This window comes from Physeter macrocephalus, chromosome 10 (genome assembly GCF_002837175.3).
Source record: "Physeter macrocephalus isolate SW-GA chromosome 10, ASM283717v5, whole genome shotgun sequence".
NCBI lineage: Eukaryota > Metazoa > Chordata > Mammalia > Artiodactyla > Physeteridae > Physeter > Physeter macrocephalus.
In genome coordinates this window covers 27,488,323-27,514,825 of record NC_041223.1, presented here as the reverse complement: position 1 = coordinate 27,514,825, position 26,503 = coordinate 27,488,323, and the positions used below count along the sequence as shown (strand labels likewise).

Below are 26,503 nucleotides of genomic sequence, written 5' to 3'. Positions count from 1 at the left end.
GATACCGTATGCTAACACATATACATGGAATCTAGAAAAATGGTACAGATGAACCAGTTTGCAAGGCAGAAATAGAGACACAGATGTAGAGAACAAACATATGGACACCAAGGGGGGAAAGCGGGGGGGGGTGGGTATGAATTGGGAGACTGGGATTGACATGTATGCACAAATATGTATAAAATAGATAACTAATAAGAACCTGCTGTATAAAAAAATAAAATTTAAAAAAACAAAGTCTATGTGTACGATTCCACTTTTATGACACTCTGGAAGAGGCAAAACTAGGATGGTGAACACATCAGTGGTTGCCAGGCGTTAAGGATAGGAGAACCTGATTGCAGAGGGGTGACACGAGGGAATTCTCTGGGGCAAGAGAAGTCTTCCGGATCATTATCATAGTGGTGGTTACATGACTATACATTCGACAAAACAATGAATTGTACACCCCCCAAAGCAGTAAACTGTATGCAAATTAAAGTTTTAACTAGAAAAATTTCAAGGGGGGACTTCCCTGGTGGCGCAGTGGTTAAGAATCCACCTGCCAATGCAGGGGACACGGGTTCGAGCCCTGGTCTGGGAAGATCCCACATGCTGCGGAGCAACTAAGCCCTCGAGCCACAACTACAGAGCCTGCGCTCTAGAGCCCACGAGCCACAACTACTGAGCCCGCGTGCCACAACTACTGACCCCGCATGCCACAACTACTGAAGCCCACGTGCCTAGAGCCCACGCTCCGGACCAAGAGAAGCCACTGCAATGAGAAGCCTGCGCACTGCAACGAAGAGTAGCCCCCGCTCGCCGCAACTAGAGAAAGCCCGTGGGCAGCAACGAAGACCCAATGCAGCCAAAAATTAAAAAAAAATAAATAAATTTTAAAAAGAAAAATTTCAAGGATTTGACATTTTTTCCTTTCACCAGTGAACTTTATGGAGGGTCTTTTAAATTGGCTACCTTTACTTTCCAACTGCTAGTGTATTAATCACATAATCTGTTACATGCCCTGAAATGCCTCTTCTGGGGGTGATCAGTGACTACTCGGGAACCACGCCAATGGGTTTTTTTTCCCTTTTCACTCTCTGAATCCTTGACCTCCTTGTCCCTCTCCCTTGGCAGGTATGGCATTGCTCAATTATGCTTTTCCTGACTTTCTGGCTTTTCCACCTTCTTTGCTGGTTCTTCCTCCTCCTGTGCTTGAAGTGTTGTCTCATCTCCTTTCCATTTTTCTTTCAAAACTCTCCTCACCCTCATGGCTTCAATCACGTTCCCCCTATGGAATGAATCCCAGAGTCCCAACTTGTTTTTCTCCTTATTCCCATCCTTCCATGTGCCCATTAGACGTTTCTACTTACACGTCCCTTCCATCTCAAATCTCCATGTTTAAAGCAGAGATTTTTCTAGTTCTCCTACCAAAACCAGCTCCTCCTCATGACTATTTTCACGCCACCCTTAAACCAATGAGCCAAACTTAAACCTGGTGTATAATATTATCTGTCAACTTTTTACCTGCATCCTCGGACACTTGCCTCTGTAGAATCTTGAATTAATCATTCTCTTCCCATTTCCACTGCCATGGCATAGTGCTGGCCCAACGCCTGCCCGGAAGACTTCTGCAGGAACTTCGAAGCTGGTCTGCATGTAGCTGAATGTGCCCTTCTTAAATCCTTCCTCTAGTCTACACTGCTACTTCAAAATGAGGCTCACACGGGTAGAATACCGATCACCTCACCATCACCAGAGATTTGGCTAATCTGCCTGGTTATGCATATGTTCCTCATACGCTCTCCCCTTCCCCCGCCCCGTGATACCCTTCCCAAAGCAGCAAAAATCAATCAAGGGAATGACTTTCCTAGATGAAGGGATCATGCATTCCTAAAAGGCACAGCTGAGCTCTTCTGCTAGACTTGGCAATCAAGCTTTCAAGATCCATGCGTAGAGAATTACCTAATTTATCGCACTTTATTAAAGATATGTCATCCTTAAGAATCATCAACATTTCCTCACTGCCTGCAGAATCATGTACTAACCTCTTAAGCTCGATCACTCCACAATTTGGCCTCCATGTGCCTTCATTCCTAATCCATCTTCTAGACTCTTTCATGATGAGCCTCACACAACTCAATATGACCAAAACTTTGCTCTTTTCCACATCTGCACCTTTATTTTTCTCTCTTTCCTCCATTCAACTTTATATGTCATTTACCCATTTCAAAAATTTAAATTACTATGCCCAGTATGTCTTCCCTGATGAAAGACCACAGCTAGAAGTAATTCTTTCTTCAATTAACTCCTCATAACCTGTAATTATTTGTTTGTGAGTGATGTTTTCCTTTTGAAATCCACGGATCATGTCTTCGTCAACCTTTCAGCCACCATAAAGCTTTATAGAAGGTACATATTTCTCGGTCAAATTATGCTAAGCCTCAATATTTTCAATTCTTATAACAATATAGTGAGACCTGAGTTTTAAAAAATAACCCATTTCAAATGATTTTTTGTCATGCACCAGGAGGCAAAGATGTTAGATTTTTTTTTTTTTTTAGAGAACATGCCAATACAAATTAGTGTTTCACACACTTGCCTAACTAATGATATCAAATAAATGCACTCTCCTGAGCACAAATGCCTCGTCTAAAAATACTTTCCTCCTACTTCGCAAGATGCAAAGGTAAGAGCCAGCCAAAATATAACAGGAAAAAAGTTATCCATTCACTTGTAATGAAGCATTAATAGCTTTAGGATGTGAATTTCAAAGCAATGAGTTTAATAACAAATTGTAGTCTGACCCCCATCTAACAATTTTTATTTGCAGATATTTGTAGACCCTGAAATCTAAGACCTTCAATATCACTTTTTAATTTGGAAAAATGCAGTGAAGGGTCATGATCCAGATCACAAAAAAGGCCCATGTTCTTCCACTGCACTGCCTGCTAAAGAGAGAAAAAGCCCAATGCCAGGTTCTACGTCATTTTCCCCAAAGGAATAGCAACAGAATTCACAGATTACAGGTATTAACTTATTCCCTGTGCATGAAAGTGTGCTCTTATGAGTTAGTCAAAAGCAGCTTTAACTTTGGTCTTCACTCAGTAGGCTTTTTAAAAGGAAGTTATTAAATTGAGAAATTAGCTCTGCACACTTTCACAGCTCTTGAGCGCTAGCATTAAGTACACAAAGGCTGGGCAGAGGCAATTTTGTGAATTTCAATCTGTTACTCAAAATTATAATTTAAAAAGGACTTGACATCCTCTGGTGGTGAAATTGAAAACTTGTTTCCAAGTCAATTATTTTTCTCAGTTCTTGCCTACCTTTTGTTATTGAAATATATGTGGAAAAAACTGTTCATTCTCAAGAAAAATAAAAAAAATCACCATAAAGAATGTGACTTGACTACCTTCGAGTAGAAAATATATACTGACAGAAACACCTTTTAAATGTTGAAAGAAATAGCTTTTCATATGCTACCTTTCAATATTCTTAACAAATGTCTCATTTTATAGGTCGTATATGGCCAATTTTCAACCCATCTTTGATACACATACATACATATATATATAATTATGAACATATTACAGGTGTTATTTTTATAATCACCTGAGATTCTAAACCAAATTGCCCTAAAATTAGACCACAGTCTTTGCACAGGGACAGAAAAACTAAGACATTTAAGAATGGGCCCTACCACCTAACAACCAGTTATAAAATGGGAATAAAATGGATCCCTCAACAAATGTTGCCATTTGAGGTGGCAATTTTCACCTCTTGATGGTAATAAAAGACAGATATCCCCACCCCACCCCCAAAAAACCCACCTCAATACAATCCTGTAATTGTTAAAAAAAAAAAAAAATAATGACTTGCAGCATTTGAATGGTATAATGTGCAATATGTCCATAAGAATGAAGTACTACATTGAAGTCTGACACTCAGGTATAGGTCACATGTTTTAAATATATGGAAAACTTCATAGGTTGTTAAAATTCAAGCAGTCCTCACTTGTACAACTCAAAATATCGCTACCTAGATTTAAATACATATATATATATTTCACCTTCTTTCTTTGACACCTGCTCACACAGGTGCTCTGAGCACGAAAAACCTTAATAGTAATCCAGGGCCAGAAAAACAGGAAAAAGATGTGAGCCGGAAATAAGTTTTAGTTAAATTATAAAGTACAATTATTCGAAAGACCATTTATAATATTTGTCCCTTGGAAACTGGAGTTTCTAGGCAGAGATGTGGAAGCATTGTTTTCTCTGAAGGAGACGGCAGCCAATTAAATTGCCCTCTTCATAAAGAAACTATTTCACTGACAGCCACAGGGTTGATTTGTAGGTTAATTGTTAGAAGCATGACCAGTCGTTAGTTAACATGCTTGGGCACTGAGTACACTAGTCTGTAGTTCACTTACATCTGAACAACTTGTTCACGTGCAGATTCTAGGAAGTGTTTATTTATTTATTTATTTATTTATTTGAGCAAAAACTACTGTGTACAGAAGCAGTTTTTTTTTTTTTTCTTCGTGGGGATTAGGCACCAAACCATTTATATCCTCAATGAGGATGCAGCCCTCCTGCTGCTCTCTCTTGGGGGACCGTAACCCTCAGCACCCGGCTTATCAAATTCCCTAAAGCAATTACAAAGGCGCGTCCTCTAAGCCACCCGTTCCCCACCCCAAACGAAAATAATGACCTGCCAATCTTTCAAACATTTTAAGACAAAATAAACCACCCTACAGGAAGTAGCGTGACTTCAAAGTAAACAAGTTCAAGATTCCTAGTCTTAACCTCAGGTATTTTGGCTGGAGGGATTACGTCTTTAGTCTTCAGGCGCCCAAACTCTACCTAGCAGAACAGATACATCGTTTGCAAATACTCTTATAGCTTTTTTGGACCTTTCACATTAAAATAAGCATACCCTCTAAGTCAATACCTCGTTTTTGAGGGTGGGGGAGTCTTACATTTAGATAACAATTGTTTCCAGTTAGGTGTAAGCAGAAAACACAACACAGTTGGGGAGCCTGCAATTTGAATGTCTTTTTAAAATAAGAAACTGCCTCACCGCCCCCATCCCAAGTGTAGGAAGGTACCAGAAACAGTTTACTGGCCAAGAATAGAAGAGGGGAGTAGGAGAGAGGAGTGGATCTGCAAGAAAAAACTATCGCGAGGGGGAAAATCGGCTGCATATAATAAAATGGGGGAGGGGAGGACTTAATGCTCTTGGAGATGCGAGCTCCTGCCCCTGCCTCTGGCGTGGAAGTTGGGAAGAGGGGGTTCCTCAACACAGCGCCCTGATGAGCCGAGCCAACGTTCCCGCCTTGGGTTGGTGCATGGTGCACGGACTAAAAACATGAACGCCGAGGACCCTTGCTTCAAGTCAACGAATCTCTGAGCGCCCCCCCTCCCCGAGCACCTGCAAGCCCCCATCATTCTGCAACCAGCCCCTGCCTCGCGACCCCAGATTTCAGAACTCTCGTGAGCCGGTCGTAACTGCGGACCCCAGGAAAGCGGGCGGGCGCTGCCCACGCGCGACCATTGCGCCGGTTAAGGCCGGAGAGTTTGCGCAGAAAAGGGTAATCCTGCTAGCCGTACCTGGCCGAGGATTTTCCGGCTGGCGGTTTGGTTTGGGGGATACGATTTTCCCATTCAATTGAATCAGACCCAGCCGGCAGGTGGGAGAGGAGCGGCCAGCGTCTCTCCACTTCCTCCTCCCGCCTGCGCTCCCTGGCGCGTTTCCACCTGTTTGGGGTAAGTCAAGCTGGCGCGCAAGAGGGGCGGCCGGCACTGCGGCGGGGCGCCGGCGAACTTGGGCGCCGGGGCCGAGCAGCCGACGCGCGGAGACGGAGGGCGAAGGGCGGAGGGCAAGCGGGCTCCGAGCCGGGGTGCGCGGCGCGCCGGGCTGGCCTTTTCGGGCCGAGGCCGGGCGGGGGAGGGGAGCGCCGGCGCCCCGCGCGAGTCCCTCCCGCCCCCCTTCCCCAGGCCGGCTCGCTCTTCCCGGCCCGAACCCGCCGGACCACCACCTGCCCCCGCAGCTCAGTCACCTGTTTCGCTCTGCGCAGCGCCATCGCCGCCCGTGTGGCGGTCGCCGCCAGCTCTCAGGTCCGCCATGGTGCTCCGATGACGCTCCCGGAGAGCCGCTCCGCCCTCTTCCTCGGCTTGGCTCCCGCCGGCCCCCCCCGCCTGACGGGCCCCCGGCCCAGACAGGTGAACGCCGTCAGGGAAGGGCGGAGGAAGGAAGGAGCGAGCGCTCGCGAGCCCGAGGCGGCCTAGGCCCGCGCGGCGCGCTGGCGCGCCCCCTCGTGGGCAGGTGCGGCGTGGCAGCCACTCCGACCCACGCGGCTGGGTTTCCGCAACCAGAGAGCGGGCGGAGCCAGGCACCTGGGCCGCGAGCTTCAGGCCCCGGCTGCCCGCACCTCGAGGTCTGGAGGCGGGTCGGCGACGCTTGGTGGCGCTAGGAACTGGGACGGTCTGAGGATCAGTCAAAGTGAGGCGAGAGCGTGCGGACGCTCTAATTCGTCTCTGAGCTCTGAAGCAGCCAGGTCAATGTTAGTTTCGCCAGGACTGGCGTTCACGGTGACAGCCGCCAAAGAGTATGATGCCACGTGGAGAGCCGAAGTACACGCGCTGGATTCCACACTGCGGTCCGGTCTCCATTCTGCGTTTTAGGACGCCATTGTTGCTTTCACCAGGCTTCTGTATCTGATGATCCCCAGGGCATTCAGATTAATGAAACTTGTGCCCAGTGATGTAACTTTTCTTATTCTTGATTTCCAGTTAGCAACTACCTTGCGACTCCTGTCTTGCTCCGGAAGACCAGGAAAAAAAGCAGTAGGCAAAAACAGTTTCTCTTTTTAAAGAAACATTATTAGCTGCGGAGAAACCAATTTCTGCTCTAATAAGCAAAAAAAAACGTTAAGCAACAAAATGCTGAGAAAAAAAAAGTAGCCTGTATAAATGGAAACATAAAGGAACAAAACTGAGGAGCGCTCAGTCCTGCCTCGTTACACAGAGATGTACTCCCACAGACTCGGTCGGCTGAACACAAACGGCAAGCTCCCAACAGTTTAAAACCCTTTCAAGGACTTCAGCAGAACCTAGTGGACACCCAAGCGTGCCTGAGAACAGTGTTGGATTTCTCGCTAGGGTGGCAATTCTTAACCATCCTTGCATGCACATCCTGCCACTCTGAGCCCAGCAGTGGACTGGTTTTATTTGGTTTACTGGGTCACTGGCTGACTAGGTAGAGGTTTTGCTTAAGGGACACTTGTGCTGTGGTTTGTAGTCATGGATTTTCCCTTAGTGCCATTTCTACAGTGGACTAGACAAACTGATCATTTAGCAATATTATCTTCCTAAATCACATTCACATAACTCCTATCACACTTCTAATCGATAAAAATAAAACACCAGGTGGGCGGAAGTAGTTTTAGACCTCAGCTTGGGCCCAAGCAAAGATATATTTTCCTACATTGTCACCAGAGTTTAAGACACTTTCCTGGGAACATCAGAAAGACTCCCTTAGCTGAATTTTGAGAGTTGAATTCTCTGGAAGAACCTTGGGAAAAGGAGGGGATTTGTTTTCAAAAGGAGGTGTGTGTTTTCTGCTATACCATTTACTGAAGTAAACCAATGAGTTCTTTCTTTGACTCCCCACCCCTCAAAATATCGAAGACTGGTGTTTTTATTTGTATGGGTGTTTGGTTTTTGGTTTTGCTTATCCCTTCTCTCATTCTTTTTTTTTTAACATCTTTATTGGAGTATAATTGCTTTACAATGGTGTGTTAGTTTCTGCTTTACAACAAAGTGAATCAGTTATACTCATTCTTTTGATAACTTATGTTTCAGTTTGTCACAAGTTACACAAAAATAAATGCAATAAGAAACACACCAAAATTCTTCACTTGGGCCCTGTACAGACTTTGCATTCCAAACCTCATGCGGTGTCTGTAACAGGGTGGACTGTTGCGTGAATGCAGGAATGGATGACGTCTGTTAAATGTCACACACCACCACGTTGTGCTTTCTGTTGTCCTTTACTTAGAACATGGAAGCCATCTGTCCTGAGCTCCCACATCCATCTCAGAATCTCACGGAATCATCATGATTCCCTTTCCCGGGGAGGAGCTGAACTTCCTGATGCCATCCACGCCGCTTCTGCCTCCTTTGAAACTTCCTCCCTTCCTCCTCCCTACTCCTCAAGTGCCTCCATTCAAGGCGCTCTGCCCCAACAAATACATTTAGGAGTCTGATTCACAACATTTCTTCCTTTGACTTCCCACCCTCCCAATCTCTTGTCATACATTTTGCTCACCAAAGGGTATACATGTGTGGACTCCGGTACCATCATCAGCTTATCATCTTTGTTTAACCAGCTGTGGTCTTTCTTACCTGTCTATAAAAACTTTCTAGGTCACAAAATCAAATAACCTGTTATTATTTTTTAATCCATCATTCCCTTAGACTTTCTGCAGCACTCGACCCTGATCGTCTTCCTCTTGGCTTACACCACTGGCCTGGTTTTTTTTCTCATTCCTCTGTGACCAGTTCTTTTGTCTTTTTGTGGACTTAAATTCCTCCTCCTTCTCGACTTGTCCCCAAACTTCCCTCCTCCCCAAATCTTAGGCCATAACCTTTCTGCTCGACTCTGTTTCTCCCAGTCCTCATTTACTATTATCTCCATCCAAGTGACTCCTAAATCCAGAATCAATACTCTTGACCTCAGTCCTGACTTCCACCAATACATTCTCAATGGTCTCCGCACATTCTAGCATGATACCCTGCCATTAATTCAACATGTCCCAGACCAGCACCGCCCCAAACCTGCCTATTTTTGAATCCTTCTCTCACTCACATAGGCTCAACGTCTATCCTTTCGTTTTCATTGTCATCACTGCCCAAATCCGTGTTCCCAAAACTTGTCAATTCATTGTTCGAATTCCACCTTCTCAATTCCTATTGCTCTAACTCCTCCTAGACCCTCAGTCACATCTGAAACAGTCTCTGAACTGCTCTGTTCAATTTCCGTTCCCCCTAATTTACCCAACACAACTTCAGCAGGTTAATCTTCTAATACACAGCTACTTTACACACACCTACTCCCTTGCTCGAAAAAACTTGAGTCCCCGTTTCTACATAATTAAATACTAACTTCACTTCCTTCCCTGACCACCCCCCAATCATATCCTGAGCTCTCTCCTATCCCATTTTCCACTTTTCATCTCTGTAATTTATATTTCCAGCCAAGTAAGAATTTGAATGAGTTAAAATTTTCGTATGCTTTAATGCAATATAAAAGTTGTTCGCCTTCTCTAGAACACCTTGAAAATCTCTTTCTGCCTTTGTTCTTGGAGCTCTCTGCCCAGAGCGACTTCTCCAGTCCTGACTAATTTAATAATTCCTTCCTTCCAAGGCCTCCTCAGTGAAGCCTGTTCCACCTGCCTAGGCTCCCAGCAAGCCTGTCCTCTGAACCTCTCCGGGGCCTTCTGAGCTTGCCACTTGTCCAGCCTTTAATACAGGCTAGATGTGATTTGTTACTGCAAATCTGTCTCTTCAGTCTGATACGAATTACTTGGTGGCAGGGACTTTGTCTTCTCTTTCTCTATAGGTGTCCGTAAAGTCTGGAGCCATCAAGTATTTGATTTGTTGACAGACTGCAGATGTCCTTGATGACACACGTGCCTTGCCTGCATTGTGAACTTGATGGGCTTCACATATCTCTCTCCTGCTGCTACAGCGCCTCACACAGAGTAAGCATTCCAGTGGGTTCGCAGTAATTCCTCACTGTCAGACTGTTTCATGTGATGGCTTGGGAATGAATGAAACAAAATATGCAATGACAGAATTGGGAGAGAGTGGTCAAAATGTGGTTAAAAAGAAACATTGGATCTATTTTTCCCAGCAAATTCCAGTTTTGTTTCTCTAATGAGACCGCCGCCAGCACCCATGCATAACTGTTTTGTTACAAACCATCTTTCTGGGTTCAGCTCTGGACCGTCACTTCTCTGTAAAGCCTTTCTTGACCCCCTCTGGCAGTTAGATTAACTATAGCACTTACTACATGTACTGTTGTTTTATTGTCTTGACTCCACCTCTGACAGTGAGCTTCAGGGCCAAGAACTGTGTCTTCTTCATGCACAGGATGCAGTACCCAGTACGTATTTAATAAGTACTTTGGAATGAATAATGAGGTAACACTAGCAGGCAGCATCGCAATGTTCACTATCTGCTAAGCATTGCACTATGCACCTCAGCTGCATTATTTTATTTAAATCTTACCACAATCCCATGTTATTTCCCCCGTTTCAAATGAGGAAACCGAGACTTGGAGGGGTTAATTAGTTTGCCCAACGTCACCAGTAAGTGGTAGTTTTGCTCCAGGACTTCGTACTTAGACTCTTGCTGCACTAAATGAACAATGAATAGTAACCATCTGACGGCCACCTCAATGGAAAGGGGCTGTCCCTGTATCTCTCCAGGTGGCACTTGGAATTAGGAGGTGGGGCCTGATAGTTTTAAGTTATCTGTAGAGCTTTGTAAAAAGACCTCTGGGCCCTACCCCAAACCAATAACAAAGGTTTATCTGAGGTGGTAGCATCGATATAGTTTTTAAAGCATCCACGTCATGATAATGTGAAGCTGGGTTGAGACTCACTGGCCGAGATGGATGCCAAAGGCCTTTTAATGCAAACCTTTCATGAAAATTGGGCCACAATGGAATTGCCTTCTTTTGTGACTAAGACCCAGCATTCTGGAAAAAAAAAAAAACAAAAACACAAGAATAAAAAAAACCTAGTGATGGTAGTCTGGGAATGTATTATGAACCATGTAGGGACAGTGGAATATTTGCCCATAGATATAGGGTAAGAGGAAGATTCCAAGGGGAGATTACATCATTAAAGAGTCGGCTGAAGATGGGTAGCATGATCCTATATATGGTCTAAAAAAGCACTTTACCATCACAGGTGGGGATATGAACTGTGGCTTAATAAAGAAGTTACCCTGTGTTTCAATATGAGTGAAATGATATATCATTTAAGTTATACCTCACCTCCTTTGAGATTTCCCCACAGGACACAGGAGGCAACTATCTGTCCTCAGGACTGGGATGTAAGAAAAAGATACACCTATGTTGTTGCAAGTATCAAATGAGGACATATCGGTGAGAACTTTTCGCATACTCTAATGCAATATACAAAAAATATATTGTATGCTGATGGGACTTCCCTGGTGGCGCAGCGGGTAAGACTCTGTGCTCCCAATGCAGGGGGCCCAGGTTCGATCCCTGGTCAGGGAACTAGATCCCACACGCATGCCACAACTTAGAGTTCGCATGCCACAACTAAGGAGACTGTGAGCCGCAACTAAGGAGCTGGCAAGCCACTAAGGAGCCCTGGAGCCGCAACTAAGGAGCCCACCTGCCGCAACTACAACCTAATGCAAACAAATAAATAAATGAATATTAAATATATATATATATATTATGTTGATTTTTACATAGAAGTAAAGATGCCTCCTGTTTTATCAAAGACTGTTCTACATGGATCAAGTCATGATACAGCTCTGATATTTCTATCTTGCATAATAAACAGGTTCCTCTGTATTTAAGAAATTTGTTTATGTCATTCATCCACCTAGGAGCTTCAGACTTCATCCTATTCACATGGGCAGGCTTATAAAATATAATACGTATCCAGCTTAAAATAAAAATATTTCCCTCAAATATGAGAACCAAAATTAAGGGAATAGAAAATGCAGTGTTCTCCACCGGGATGCTATCTGCAGCCCCTTTGAGGTACACAATAGTCATCCATGGTAACTTGGGGCCTTGAGAAAAAGACACTGACTTTCTTTTATTCTGCTTTTCCACGTTCTCTCTTTTACCACTCTGTAGCCCTGAGGAATGACTTGGACGTCAGTTGTTCTTTGACTACTTGAAGAGAAGACAGATTCTATTTCATGTTAGAGATGAAGAAACGGTTAGAATTTTGACACAGTAATTACCTAGACTGCCAAAACAAAATATGAATTCTTTAGAATTTATCAAAACAGTATGTTGAGAGTCTTTTTACTTTTTAGAGTAAATATGACACAAGGGGTAGCTTTAGAACAAGCTAATGTTACTAGGATTCAGGCAGGTGCAACTGGTACAGTTCAGTAGTACATAAATGTCTCAAACAAATGTACTCTAGACCGGAAACTTAAGTTACAAAATATAGTCAATATTACAATTAATACAGGTAAGTAAAAACCATTGCTCTCAGATTCTGCACACTTTAAAAAAAACCCATAAACTTTATACAATAATCAAAATCACGCATTTCTACTCAAATTATTAGGGCATATTACAAACACACATAAGCCTAAAAAGTTATTGTCACATTTTGGTTTTGTTCCAGTGATGCACAGTCACATGAAATGTTCTATCCGTTTCGTGTGAAATAAACATTTGGCTGAAGTGCTATAGCTGCTGAATTAACAATATTTCCATAAAAATGTTCAGACTAAAATAATCCCAAACATCGCAGTGTTTAGGATTATTTTGAGAGTCCTTACAAAGGGTCCTTATGAATCATAGAAATAGAAGCAGTTAGGAAATTTCAGTGTATTTTGTCTATTTTGTTTTTTTTAACACGAGTAAACAAATACTGGATTTAAAGTGCAGCTTCCTTCTCCTCTCCCTTCGATTCTCCCTCGCCTAGAAGATCAGGTCTGTATTCATTTTTAGAATCTCCATGGAAAGTTGGAAACAAATTGAGCGACAGTCAAGTCTGTTTGTCTCGAAAGTCAGTGATGGCTTTCCACAGCGTACACAGCATCCCTCCCCTGTTTAAAGACACAACAACATGGTGAAGAGATCACTTCATTTGAAACAGTGCCCTTGAAATATGAAAGTGACTTCTTAGCTTTCAGTGGCTCTTATCAGAACATGAAGATTCCAAAGTCTTATCACTCATTATGTATTCTTTTTGTATATATTTTCTCCTCATCCGTCCATGCCTTTCCTTTCCACTCCCACAGACTACCAGGGCCCAAAGCATCATTTTAGACTTTCTCCACTTTTGAAATGTGTCTTTCTAGAGGTGGGTCAGAGTAATAGTTATGTATGTGCTTGGCCTGATGGAAAAAAAAATTATTGTAAGAAACTATCAGATTATAGCAGGTATTTGGATGGCAAATCAGTACCTCATTCTGATATTTCTATTAAGCATGACACAATGATGAACCAAATTAGAGCATTTGTTTAAGGCAGCTTTAGAATATCTGTATGGTCTTAATCTGATGTGTTCTCAAGAAAAGTCTTCCAGCTGACTTTGCATTTACTGACATAGACACATTGCTTATCAGAGCTCCCAATAATAGCCTGCTACAACTAACTCAGGTTTCTTAGAGCAGCTGAGAACCGGAGAGCTTTACTCAGGACTGTAGAGCTAGTTAGAGCTAGGTAGCGACCCAGGATGGAAGGGACCCAGGCTTCTTGATCTCAGCCCAGTGCTCTTTCCATCATGGTGAGACTGAACAGAAAGAAAAGTGGTACCTTAGTCTCAGGCATTTTAAATCGTCACGTGTAACATAGTAGAGAACATCTGCTAGTGAATAATCCTCAGCCAAAAACTGTGGAGAAAGTAAAATATGCACAAAAGTAAGATGTTTTATGTACTTTCAATAAGTAGCAAACTATCCATAATGTAAACATTGGCAATAATGGAAAAAAAATCTAAAAGGAAATCCACTAAAGACATAATCTTTTGGAATTACTGGAAAAAAGTTCCCCCTATTACAAAATAATTACAAAGAAATACATCCATATGTCTTCCAGGAGCATAAAGATTACAAGCAACACAGAATTTCTGACTGGTCTTCTGATGAATAGATAAGACTTGCTTGTAATTACACCTGCTGCTTATAAGATAATGTTTTTATTTAGGGTTTACTGCTTTATAGCTTTGTTTTTCTCCAGTGGAAAAAAAAGTGTTGCTTACACTTAATTTCTGATAAAAGGTACTTTCCAATACTTACTACAAAATAAGAGTCCTGAATTTAAGTGAAGCTTTTAATTCTAAATCTTTTAAGAAGGGCAGTGATTTAGTGGATCATCAATTACTACTCCTTAATTTTGCTTTGAACCTAAGTTAGAGGGAAAAATATTTTGATGAACTTGATTGGATACATTATTTCCCACAGGCAAGAGAGTCCTTTAAATTTATTTAATTTGTTATGCAGATTTCTAAGGAGACCCTAAATTTTATTTAGTGGTCCAATAAATTATCAAGTCAAGAGAAATACATCTTTATTCTTAGTTGTTTAAAAAATTTAAATATAAAACTGAAATCAATGTAATATTGTACTGAGGCCTTTTCTATAAAATAATAAAAATATTACCTCTTACTATGTATATATGTGTGTACCTATTATGTAATCTTAAAACATAAAGAAATGCTATTCATGCTGACTACAAAAGCTCCCTAGAGGAAGCAGAGATGAATTAGGTTCCTATAGACATAATATAGTTTATATAGAAAGTGTCTGTTTCTGCCATAAGTTCAAGAACTAGTCTAGTTTATTAAGTAGCAATAAATAGCTGCTGCCCAGTGGAGTCTAAGAATATCACAAGAGAATTAAAAAGTTAACAAACAAGAGAAAGAATTAGAAACAGAAGAACTTTTTTCTTTCAGTTCTGTCTTGATTTTTCCTACTCTTTATTTTCAACTCAAAAACATAAAAATCCTTAGGAGTTCTGGACCACAGAGCTTTCACCTGCCTCTGCACATTCTGCACCTCTACCCCCAAATAGTTTTCCCTTCTCATCTGCCCCCCACCCCAGAACATCCACACAGATAGTGTATTCCTACATACTCCTTTAGACTTCAGCTCACTGGTCATCTCAGAAAACCTTCCCCAGCTTCTCCCTCCCTCTGTCTCGTAACACTTGATAACCTTTCCTTCACAGAATTGACCAGGACATAATTACACTTGTATCTATGGGATTATTTGATTCTCATCTGCCTACCCTGGTCTGTGAGGGCAGGGTTGGGTCTGCATTTCTCACCAGTGTACCCCCTGTGCCTAGCACATAGTAGGCACTCAACATTATGAAACAAAGTGAAAGAATGCTTGTCCCACAGAATGTTTTCTTTACCCGACTTATAGTGTCTTCATCGGCTCCATTTTCTCTCAGCCATTCAGTAAGTTCAGAATCTTCAGTATTTGTGCCAGGAGAATTCAGGTGACACACAGGCAACCCAGGAATATCTAGAACAGCATTGAGAGGAGGGAAGGATGTTCTTAGCTTCAGCTAACAGAGGTCATCTGAGACCCTCCTGGTCAACATTTATTGATACTTTAAAAGATTTTTCTCTATCAGAGTATAATTAATAGAAACCATTGAGATTGGTAGTCTACATGATAATATAAATAAAACTCTTTAACACTGCTTAATATACTAGTAAATGGAGAGTCAGTAACAATAATTAATGATACTCCCACCTAATAGTTTCATATCAATTTTATAGCTTCTTAGAATAAAATGGTACACCAAAATTGTACTGTGTTTTTCATGCAACAAAGATGAGCATAATTAGCAGAGAGTCATATAATTATAATAATCTCTTTTTCCACTATTTGCAATAATATGGAAGGACCATATATCTGAACAAAAAAATATGAACTTTATTTTCCTCTAAACAGGCTAAATAAGATTGTCTAAAGATTATCTTTCATACCCAATTTCTCACAGAGTAGATTTCTTCAAAGTTCCATCTGACATTTTTTAAAAATTGAGATAAAATTGACATATAGCATTGTATTAGTTTAAGGTGTATCCAATTTATGACTTTTTATTACTGTATCTTGATTCTGTTTAAGCCTTGTCAAGTTATAAGGGGGGTGGGAATGCTAGAAAACACAGAATACAAATGCAAAATGACAAAAAATATTATTTTATTCTAGTAATTTCATTGTGAAATCTTAAATAAGGACAAAAAAATGGAGAGCCCTACTTACTTCAATAATACATAATCTCAGGAAACGGTGATTATGAATCATCTTATTTTTACCGCACTTAAAAGAAATGATAGCTTGCTACAATTAAGAACCGGATTTTTTTTAAGGCAACTTCTGCTTGTAGTTGTGGTACAAGTGACAGATGCTGATTAAGCCATGACATAAAGCTACCTGTTGGCTTTCTAGCTTTTTGTGGCAGCCTGGTTGAACAGTATTACTTTAAAATTTTCTGCTATTCACCTATTGGTTGGGACTTAAGCTTCAGGTGTTTAATTTCTTGGTCTTTTTCTTCAATAGCTTGATGAAGGAGTGCTTGTAATTCTTTCTCTTTCTGAACCAATTCTTCCAGTAATCTGCGGAAGGAAATTATATTGGTTGACAGGATAATAAAGCTAGAGCAGCCACAGAGTGATCTTCTAGACAAGGGCTTCTCAAGCTGTTATGAACACAGACACCCCTGGGATTTTATTAAAATGCAGATTCTGATCCAGTAGCCTGGGGCTGGGGAGCGTTAGGGGAGGGACCTCTGAGCTTCTGCATTTCTAATGAGCTCCCCGCTGACACTCCTGTTGCTGGTCCACAGACCCCCAAGTTGAGCAGCAAAGCTCTGGAAGGCGTGTTTCCAGACGAGAATTTAAAACTTCCATCCCCAGTTGTCTGCCAGAATCTTCAGAGATGTTGTCCTGTTTCTTTTTATGACCATAAATGGCAAAAAAGTTTATATATGATATTAACAGACCTATATTTTACATGTATGGCCCCTCATCAAAAACAGTTGGTCAATATGGGTAATACAATAGGCAATGCAAAGCAGAAAGGTAGTCACTTTTTTTAAACTATGAAAATTTGAGAAGTAACTATAGGTGAGGTCACCTATAGTACCTGGCATATAATAAATCCTCAATAAATGTTAATGGTGGTTGCTTCGGTTGTTGTGGTTGTTACTGTTATTTCTCTCCTTCTAAGGGGAGCAGTGAAGAGGGTAAAAGGATAGCTGTGTTCCTGGTACATTCAGTTCCTAGTTGGCATCTGATGCATTCTCCAAAGAAACAAGGAGAAATATTATTACACATAGTTCTTACCCAGGAAAGGTTCACTATACACCTGAGAGCCAAGTGGTAACGCACTCACCATTCCCAACACAGTTCTCTGGGAAAACATTCCAGGTTGTGAAGAGAGATGTTCTGATTTTTTAGAAAACTATCTTCGACTAACTTGGATTCAGAATTATAATAATTTAAGATACATAGTTATTTATAAGATCATCAAGGTACATGGTTGCATGCCCTATAGCTCTTAGCAAGCTGTATTTATTTTACTTTCTGAGTATTGACAGATTTAACTCAGGACCAGATTCCATTCCAAAAGTTTGTTTCTCCTTCAGCTGACATGGTCTGAAGGCAGCCCAGCCCGACGGAAGACAGCCCTGGGCTTGTATCCTGGTTCAGCCACCCGCTTCCTGTGTTAACCTTGACAAATCACTTAACGCCTCTGGCCTTCAGTTTTCTCATTTGTAAAAAGGAAAAGTAGAACTTCCTGAAAGGATTACTGTGAGCACTAAATGAGACAGTATAGGTAAAGTACCAAGCACAGTGCCTGGCCTTTAAGAAGGGCTGTTCTGTTCCCTGCTGCCGCCTCAGGCCCCGGAAAAGAGGCCATCCAGGGCTTAATAGGGTTTGTTTCCCTGACCCCCAGGCTCCACCCCTTTTCCACACAGCAGAGACACATGAGGCCATTAGGTAAGAGAAAGGGTCACAGTAGAGTAGGTAGCAGAGGTGAGACAAAAGGAAAACACAATGAGAGGCAGACAGAGAAAGTGGTTCCAGGAAGACAGCTTGTTTAAAGACAACTGCACAACTGCAGAGTAAACAGTGCACAATTAGGTGGATTAAGCAGTAGGAACTGAAAGCAAGAGGGAAGCAGAGGATTAAGGGAGACTTTTATCTACTCTAATACGAATGATATTCAAAGAAATGGATAGCAAGCTCATTATGAATTTTTTTAAGTTGGCAATTTTTTGGTCTGGTATATATTTTTGTCTTTCTTGCTAATTTACATGTATGGAATAGTGACAGCATATTCTTATTGTTTTTCTCCAAGAACACAAGTGAAATTTTCTAGAATTTAACCCATGTTTACCCAGACTATATATTTCCTTTTTATCTTAAAAGCCAGAACTTAACATTGGAAGCAAAGCATTGACAGGCCACCTCATTTGTCCCAAATCCAGCTCTCAAAATTATTTATTTTAAGGGCATATCCATCCAGTCCATCAGTTTTATTTTTACTTTGTCTTCAGTTAGTAGGGAAATCCTTTGAAACCAAGGCAAATGACTGCCTCTCTGTTCCAGAGAAGTTTGGCAAGGATCAGCCATGAGATCAATTTTTTAACTCAGATGGGTGTGGGTGAGGAGCTGGGTTGGTGGGTAATTCCAGAATTTCAGGAAAGGGAAATTAGATAACCAGTCAGCTCCTCCTGAGTTAGATTTTAACTACCTCTGCAGTACTGTCCCAACTCCTTGTGTGAAGCAAATTATTGTCAGAACATTTTCTGTAAGCATATACTTTAAGTAATGCATACATTCTAAAGCTATTTTGTTATTTTCTGCCATTTAGTATTATCGATGATCCAATCATCAAGAGCTGGATAAACGTGATGTATCTTTATCAGTGATTATCCTAAATATAAGCTTAAGATTTCTAGCCCGAGGGTTTACAAGCTTTCCTAAAAACACACTAACATTTCCTCAATTTATTTTGCAATATATGTACATCTATATAGCAAGGAATATTCCACTGAAAACTACAAGGACCAATATAGACATGACCAGCCCCTTATCAGCACTTGGACAGAAGCAGCTGCCCTTTCTTTAAATCCTAAGTGAAGTGAATGTTGTACCTGGTCTCACTTTTCTGGGGGTGATGGAGGAGCTGTGGGAGATCCTACTAGAAAAAGAAAAAAGGAGGCCAACAACCATATAGATTTCACAGATACATGTGTAATGCACAGAGAAAAAACAAATGAGTGGGCCCTTGTAAGAAGTGTTAACAACATACTAATGTAGTAAAGAAATGTGGTCGGTCTTGCGGGCAGACGTGGGAAGCAGGCCCTCAGCTAGCTTAGACCCTCAGAAAAGAGATGTGAAGACCTGAAGAAAGCAGCCGGAGAAAGGCAGCCCCCAGGGACTACAGATGGATCAAGCATGGTGGACAGATGGCGGGGACGGGGTGTAAGTCCGGGTAACGTAAATGGACTGAGGAGAGAAGGAAAAGACTGCACTCAGGAGAGACACGTTCTAGTGACATAAGCCAGGATACGCAGACAGAAGGTTCAGGGGCCAGAGGAGCAAATGCACCAGCTCGCTGGTAAATAAAGTCGCTCTACTGTCTGGAAGGCATGGGCAGAGCAGGGTTGGGTGGCTGGACCCAAACAGTTATGAGTGCACTTTCCTCCTCCAAGGATCAGAGAAGGGTATGAAAAAACAACTCCAGGACTGAGCGACAGACAGTAAACTGAAGAGAAGTGACTGAAGTCGACGGCTACTATAATGGACGGAGCGTCCTAATGGGACTATTACTTGAGAAGAGCAGGAAAAGAGGGACACGAAGACTTCGATGAAGTCAGAAAAGGCTCCCGTTCTTTTCCACTAAGTAACAGAGATGCGAAGTAAAGAGCTGGGTTTCAGAGAACAAGACTGGGATAAGGAAGTTAGAAAGCCACTTTCCCTTTATTCAGAAAGATTTCTGTATGTAAATCACAGAAGATATGTATGGATTTACTTAATCATGCAACTAAAATTCATGTTTCTAAATATAGGATGAGGTTTGTACTACTCATACAAGCTTGGTATTCAAGCTTATCCAAAACCTGAACTTATGACTAAAAATAACATGGTTTTATCTCCCTGGTGAACAACTCAGATTTTCAACTAAGGTTGCTAAATATTTGAACAACATTTATTGATTCACTCCAAAAAAAAGAAGTTTTCCCTGTCAAAACCCAAAGTCATAAAGTCAATTGACCACATGTCAACTGTAACCAGCACAGGAAGCTATAAATCATAAAGATTCAGACCTTGAACTGTGCCAACATCTGTGAAGAACAGGAAATATTTACTGTTCACTTAATAACCTGATCATGTGGGTTCTGTGTTATCAAATTCTCAAAGAAAAATTAAACTCCAGATATGACACAGCATAATAAAAATAAAGTAGAATCACAAATGTGATCAACAGATCATCCTTTCAAGGTTCTAAAATGAAAAGCTTTTGAACCATTAATTTTATCTCCTCAAGAACAGAGCTCTTCCTCTCCTGAAAGAACCTGATATTTCAAATCACAGGTTCTCAAGAACAGACTCTCTGCCTGTCTTTCAGCTATCTGTTGGATGGTACACACTGCTCTGAGTCTGCATCCCAGAGAGTCTATGAGGTTACAACTAAGTTACACTGAAAATCTCAGTGCACTTGGAGATAAAGCAGTGATCAAAGAAGAGCTGCTGAAGGACTGAACTGGTAGAAGCAGAAAACGTATTTGACTAAAGAGACTAATAAATCTCTCGTTTTAATGAATAAAGCATTAAATCAAGTTTATATGAATGGGATAAAGGAATAATATTTTGTATATTCTGCGGACCAATCTTTAAAGCAGACCCCGAACACATCCACTTATACAAAAGTAAGAAAAAAGAAACCCACCCATGTCAGAATAGGACTTACCTATTTGTTTCTATTTTCATCCTTCCAAGCTGTACATTCAGCGATCGGTGAGCACTCTGGGAGTCGTGGGATACAGTAGAACTGAGTGTGCTCACCCCTGAGGTGGCCACAGCATCTTCAAGGACCACATGAGGTCTTTGGACAGTTTGATTTGAAGGCTGTTCTTCATGGTCATCTTCTGCATCCAAGTCTTCTTGATCGGCGGTATCACTCTCAGATGCAAGGCTAAAATGTGGCCTCAGTTCTGTTAAGCATATGATCAACAACACTGTTAATGAAATAAGAATGATTGCCTTAATTTCTTAAGACACGAATGTCATCTCCCCTGCTATCAGTAAGAGATGTATTCCCAACTGCTTTTCCAAAAGTGACGATGGATTTCTGCGCATTACTTCAGATTTGTTTTTCCAGTGAATTTGCAAAATTCACAAGATGTATAAACTCAGAATGATCTAATTCAAACAGAAGAGAAACTTCCACACTGCGCATAAGGTACGTGGGAAATATGTTAAAATCAGAAAGCAATTATGTAAAAACCTGTTAAGAATATAAAAATTTGTTTATACAACTAAAATTCATATTTTCAACTATATAATATCTGGCAACTATTAACTCACTTAGAAATGAGGAAATTGAGATATAGAGAGATTGTATAAACAAAAGTAAGAACACAGAATGCTTTTTGCTTGTAACATTCAAAATGTAATGGGGGGGCATGTACTGAAAATGCCACACAATGCTTATATTCACTCTAGAAGACTATCTGCTTTTGACTATTGGATTAATTTTTGGTGTGTGTCCTACCCTAACCTGTTGACTAACCACTGAAATCTAAAGTGTAAAAGTCACAAGTCTCCAGCTTAAAAACACTGTATGACACGAGTTCACCTGCATGTCACTTCAGAACTGGGATGATACCTTCCCATGGGAAAAACTATTATAAATTGTGATTAGGTTCTCAAAATGGCCCCCCGAAAGGAATTACATTCATAATTTAAGTGAAATCAGGGTAGCAGAAATACCGGGTCTTGGTTCCATATGCTATGACACATGGAACGTTTTTTTTTTTTTTGAATGAAAGATTCTTTAAATTCTATAGTCCTTTACAACTTTCAAAAGTTTCACACACATGATTTTATATAATCCCATAATAACCCTTATTTTCCCTCTACCCTCGTATTGCCCCTCCCCACTTCCCTCTCCCCACTGGTAAACACTTGTTTGTTCTCTGTATCAGTGAGTCTGCTGCTTTTTTGTTTTATTCATTAGTTTGTTGTCTTTTGTAAATTCCACATATAAGTGATAATCATATTTGTGGAAATTTTGTATTTGTCTTTCTCTGTCTGACTTATTGCACTTAGCATAATGCCCTCCAAGTCCATCCACGTTGCTGCAAAGGGCAAATTATCATTCTTTTGTATGGCTGAGTAGTGTTATACACACACACACACACACACACACACACACACACACACACACACAAACACACACATCGTCTTTAGCCATTCATCTATTGATACCTTGGCAGTTGTAAATAACGCTGCTATGAACATTGGGATACATGTATCTTTTCAAATTACTGCTTTTGTTTCTTTTGGATATATCCCCAGGAGTGGAATTACTGGGTCATATGGTAGGTCTGTTTTTAGTTTTTTGAGAAACCTCCACAGTGGCTGCACCCATTTACATTCCCACCAACAGTGTAAGAGGGTTCCCTTTTCTCCACCTCCTCGCCAACATTTGTTATTTGTGTTCTTTTTAATGACAGCCATTCTGACAGGTCTGAGGTGATATCTCATTGTGGGGCACCTGGAACTTTCATTAGATCACAGAACCCACCGAGAATCTGATGAAAGCCAATGGAGATTCTCCCCAGAAGAGAAGCACATTCATACAGCATTTCCCCTGGATTTCCTGAGGGCTCACTGACTCCCTGAAGCCTGTTCCGAGGGTCTGTGAACCACAGGTTAAGAGCCCCTGTGCTGGGGGAGGGCTCTTAAGTGGGAGTGATGCAAGACCCCTCCCACCACTCCAATATAGCCGTATGGCAACCAAAGGGCCTACCCGTCGCCAAATCCTCCAGGTAACTTTTCTTTCTTTGCCGTACTGACTTGTGTATGGTATTCTCCTTTAAATCTGTGGCTGCTGCTTCTCTTCGTCAGAGCCTTTTTGTCTACTACCTGCCCCTTAAAAGCTGGAACCTGAATTCCATCCTTCAGTTTTATGTTTCTACTTACTCTCCATGGATGAGCTCATTAAAATCTATGAAGAGTCAGTACCTGTGATGTGTGGACGACAATCTAGCCCTGATTCTGTTACATCCAATACCTCTAAATATTCCTGTGCAGGAAGCACTTCAAATTCAACAATCTAAACAAGAACTCATCTTTTGCTCATAACAAAACCAGAGTGCCCTTTTTACAGCCAGGTTTATGTAGTCCTGACTTCCTTTACCAATCTTTGTTTATTTTGAATTTTTTTTTATTGTGGTGAAACAATGCATGACACAAAATGTACCATTTTAACCATTTCTAAGGGTACAGTTTAGTAGTGTTAAGTATGTTCACATTATTTTTCAACTAATCTCCAGAACTTCATCATCTTGCAAAACTGAAACTCTATACTCATTCAACAATTCTGCATTCTCCCCTCCCTCCTGTGCTCGGCAACCACCTTTCTACTTTCTGTGTCTATGAATTTGACTGCTATTGATACCTCATGAAAGTGGAATCATGCAGTATTTGTCTTTTTGTGACTGGCTTATTTCACTTAGCATATGTCTTTAAGGTTTATCCACGTTGTAACATGTGTCAGAATTTCCTTCCTTTTCAAGGCTGAATAATATTCCATTGTATGGATATACCACATTTTGTTTATCCATTCATCTATCATTGGACACTTGTGTTGCTTCTACCTCTTGGCTATTGTGAATAATGCTGCTATGGACTTGGGTGTGCAAATATCTCTTTGAGATCCTGCTTTCAATTCTTCTGAATATATACCCAGAAGAGGAATTGCTGGAACATATGGTAGTTCTATTTTTAATTTCTTGAGGAGCCACTATACTGTTTTCCACAGTGGCTGCACCATTTTACAGCCTCACCAATATTGCACAAAGGTTCTAATTTCTCCACATCCTCACCCTTTATCTCTTAAGGTTAACCAAACTCCACCTCTATACTGCTTTTTTTTTTTTTTTGGCATTATCTGCTTTCTCCTTCCAAAATTCTGTTTCCTAGATCATCTATAGTAGGTGTGACTCAAAATCAGGTGTTTAAGTTTTGTAAGCCTGGCACCTGGTATAGGGGCTAAGACATATTAGTCTCTCAAAAAATGTTGGCAGAATGGAAGTTAACCTACTAGGATTATTTGTATTTATAAGGGAACAAAACAGTGAAAAAAAATCTTACTTTAAAAATAATTTAAGAGAGTTTAATTCTATATTAAATTAGAGCAAGAGTAAGCCTTTTAAATTTTCTAAATTTTTTCTCCTGGTCTCTAAACTGAAATTTTAAAAACAATTTAAAAGCTTTATTGTCCTGCTGAATATAATCTCACTTTGGGGGAAGGAAAATTTCTGATATTTATTATTACATTTAAATGTTCCCTTACATTCCCCTAACTCTGTACACTTTAAATTATCATATTTTGTAATTTTACTTATGTGCAAGTAACTAAAAATTTTTCTCAATAATTAGAAAAAAGTAGAAAATTGTAGGGACTTTCCTGGTGGTGCACTGGTTAAGAATCCGCCTGCCAATGCAAGGGACATGAGTTCAATTCCTGGTCTGGGAAGATCCCACGTGCCACAGGCAACTAAGCCTGTGTGCCACGACTACTGAGCCTGGGCTCTGGAGACTGCAAGCCACAACTACTGAGCCCGTGTGCCACAAGTACTGAAGCCTGCACGCCTAGAGCCCGTGCTCTGCAACAAGAGAATCAACCGCAATGAGAAACCCACACACCGCAACAAAGAGTAGTCGCTGCTCGCCACAAATAGAGAAAGCATGCGCACAGCAATGAAGACCCAATGCAGCCAAATAAATAAATAAATAAATTTATTTTTTTTTTAATTGTAAGTGAATGCAATACTTTGTTATTTTGGTCTTTCAATTGTGGCTCCCTGAGAACACATCATCGAATAGACATTGTAAAACATGCAAATGAGACAGAGCATCTGGTCTTTGTCCTCAAAGAGATAACAACCTAAAGGAGAACTAGGGCAAATATACAGAAGAGTCATAAAAGCATGTACAAAGATAACATGTGTCAGCCAAGTGTCAGGAGAAAAGCAGAGACCCAGGGGACCCTGGAACGAGTGGATGGCATTTAAGCCCATGTGTGGGAAATTAGAGCGGGTGCATGTTTCGAAAACAGCAAGACAGGATCAAACAACGATATTATTCCCACCTCCCTACCCTCCCACTCCACCCCAACTGGTTAATTCCCCAGAGGAAAATAACTAGACCAAGCTTCTTTAACACAAGGTATTTCTTTTTTTTCTTTTTTTTTTTTTTTTTTTTTTGCGGTACGCGGGCCTCTCACTGTTTTGGCCTCTCCCGTTCCGGCGCACAGGCTCCGGACGCGCAGGCTCAGCGGCCATGGCTCACGGGCCCAGCCGCTCCGCGGCATGTGGGATCCTCCCGGACCGGGGCACGAACCCGCGTCCCCCGCATCGGCAGGCGGACTCTCAACCACTGCGCCACCAGGGAAGCCCAACACAAGGTATTTCTGATGCCAATTAGGATCACAATACTTGTCAGAACGACGTATGATCCTTGCATCAAGCACTGCATATAGTTTACAATGCTGGTCATTTTACATTAATGTGGACATGGGGCACATGACTGATTCAGCTTCACAAGTGGTAATAATACCAAGTGCTCTAGCAGTTTAAACAATTAGAGTTTCTATGAGAAGTATGCCTACACTGTCGATTCCCTCTACCTTAGCACTGCCAACACGATCTCACGCTCAGCATTTCTCCATCTGGTCACCCACAGCCAAACTGTACTTGAGGAGTAACAACAGATACTTAATGTTGCCAGTAATCCACAGGCTGATCCTTGATGACAAGTGGGAAAACAGCCAGAGGAAAAAAAACTCTTAAGGGGCTTGCACTGTACTCTCTGTTCTGTGTGCTCTTTTTCAGAAGAAAGAAGATTGAACACTTTTTTATTTTTTACTTTTCATTGTGAAATAGTTTTAGGATAACAGAAAAGCTGCAAAAACAGTACAGAGAGTTCCTGTATATCCTTTAGCAGCTTGCCCTAAACTTAACATCTTACACAACTTTGGCACTATTAACAAAACCAGGAAGTTAATATGGATACAATAGTATTAACTAATCTATAGACCTTATTTGAATTGCACTGGTTTTCCCAACTGACCGGGGATCCCACACTGCATTAGTTGTCATGTTTCTTAGTCTCTGCCAATCTGTGACAGTACCCTAGTATTTTTTTCTTTCTTTTTTTCTTTTTAATAAATTTATTTATTTATTTTTGGCTGCGTTGGGTCTTCGTTGCTGCGTGCAGGCTTTCTCTAGTTGCGGCGAGCGGGGCTACTCGTCATCGTGGTGCATGGGCTTCTCAGTGCAGTGGCTTCTCCTGTTGCAGAGCACAGGCTCTAGGTGCACAGGCTTCAGTAGCTGTGGTACGTGGGCTCAGTAGTTGTGGCACGGGGGCTCCAGAGCACATGCTCAGTAGTTGTGGCGCACGGGCTTAGTTGCTCCGCGGCATGTGGGATCTTCCCGGACCAGGGCTCGAACCCGTGTCCCCTGCATTGGC

At 41.3% G+C, this 26,503-nt stretch overlaps 2 protein-coding genes across 8 annotated transcripts in view; both read right to left on the bottom strand.

The window, feature by feature from the left end:
- MAP7 (microtubule associated protein 7) overlaps positions 1-6,204 on the bottom strand; it is a 178,393-nt gene extending 172,189 nt beyond the window's left edge. For all 4 annotated transcript variants that reach the window (XM_028494406.2, XM_028494407.2, XM_028494408.2 and 1 more), the window contains exon 1: positions 6,038-6,204. In XM_028494406.2, the coding sequence (XP_028350207.1) occupies positions 6,038-6,104 (67 nt within the window). In that variant the 5' untranslated portion in view covers positions 6,105-6,204. The remainder of the gene's footprint in view (positions 1-6,037) is intronic.
- Positions 6,205-11,515: 5,311 nt separating this feature from the next.
- MAP3K5 (mitogen-activated protein kinase kinase kinase 5) overlaps positions 11,516-26,503 on the bottom strand; it is a 232,293-nt gene continuing 217,305 nt past the window's right edge. For 2 of the 4 annotated variants that reach the window (XM_028494405.2, XM_024122625.3), the window contains 5 exons: positions 20,715-20,958; positions 16,236-16,348; positions 15,133-15,245; positions 13,531-13,607; positions 11,516-12,818 (listed from right to left, as the gene is read on the bottom strand). In XM_028494405.2, coding sequence (XP_028350206.1) covers positions 12,758-12,818; positions 13,531-13,607; positions 15,133-15,245; positions 16,236-16,348; positions 20,715-20,958 — 608 coding nt within the window. In that variant the 3' untranslated portion in view covers positions 11,516-12,757. Of the gene's footprint in view, positions 12,819-12,854; positions 13,110-13,530; positions 13,608-15,132; positions 15,246-16,235; positions 16,349-20,714; positions 20,959-26,503 lie in introns of those variants that run through there. The other 2 variants (XM_024122626.3, XM_028494403.2) reach the window with 2 other exon arrangements.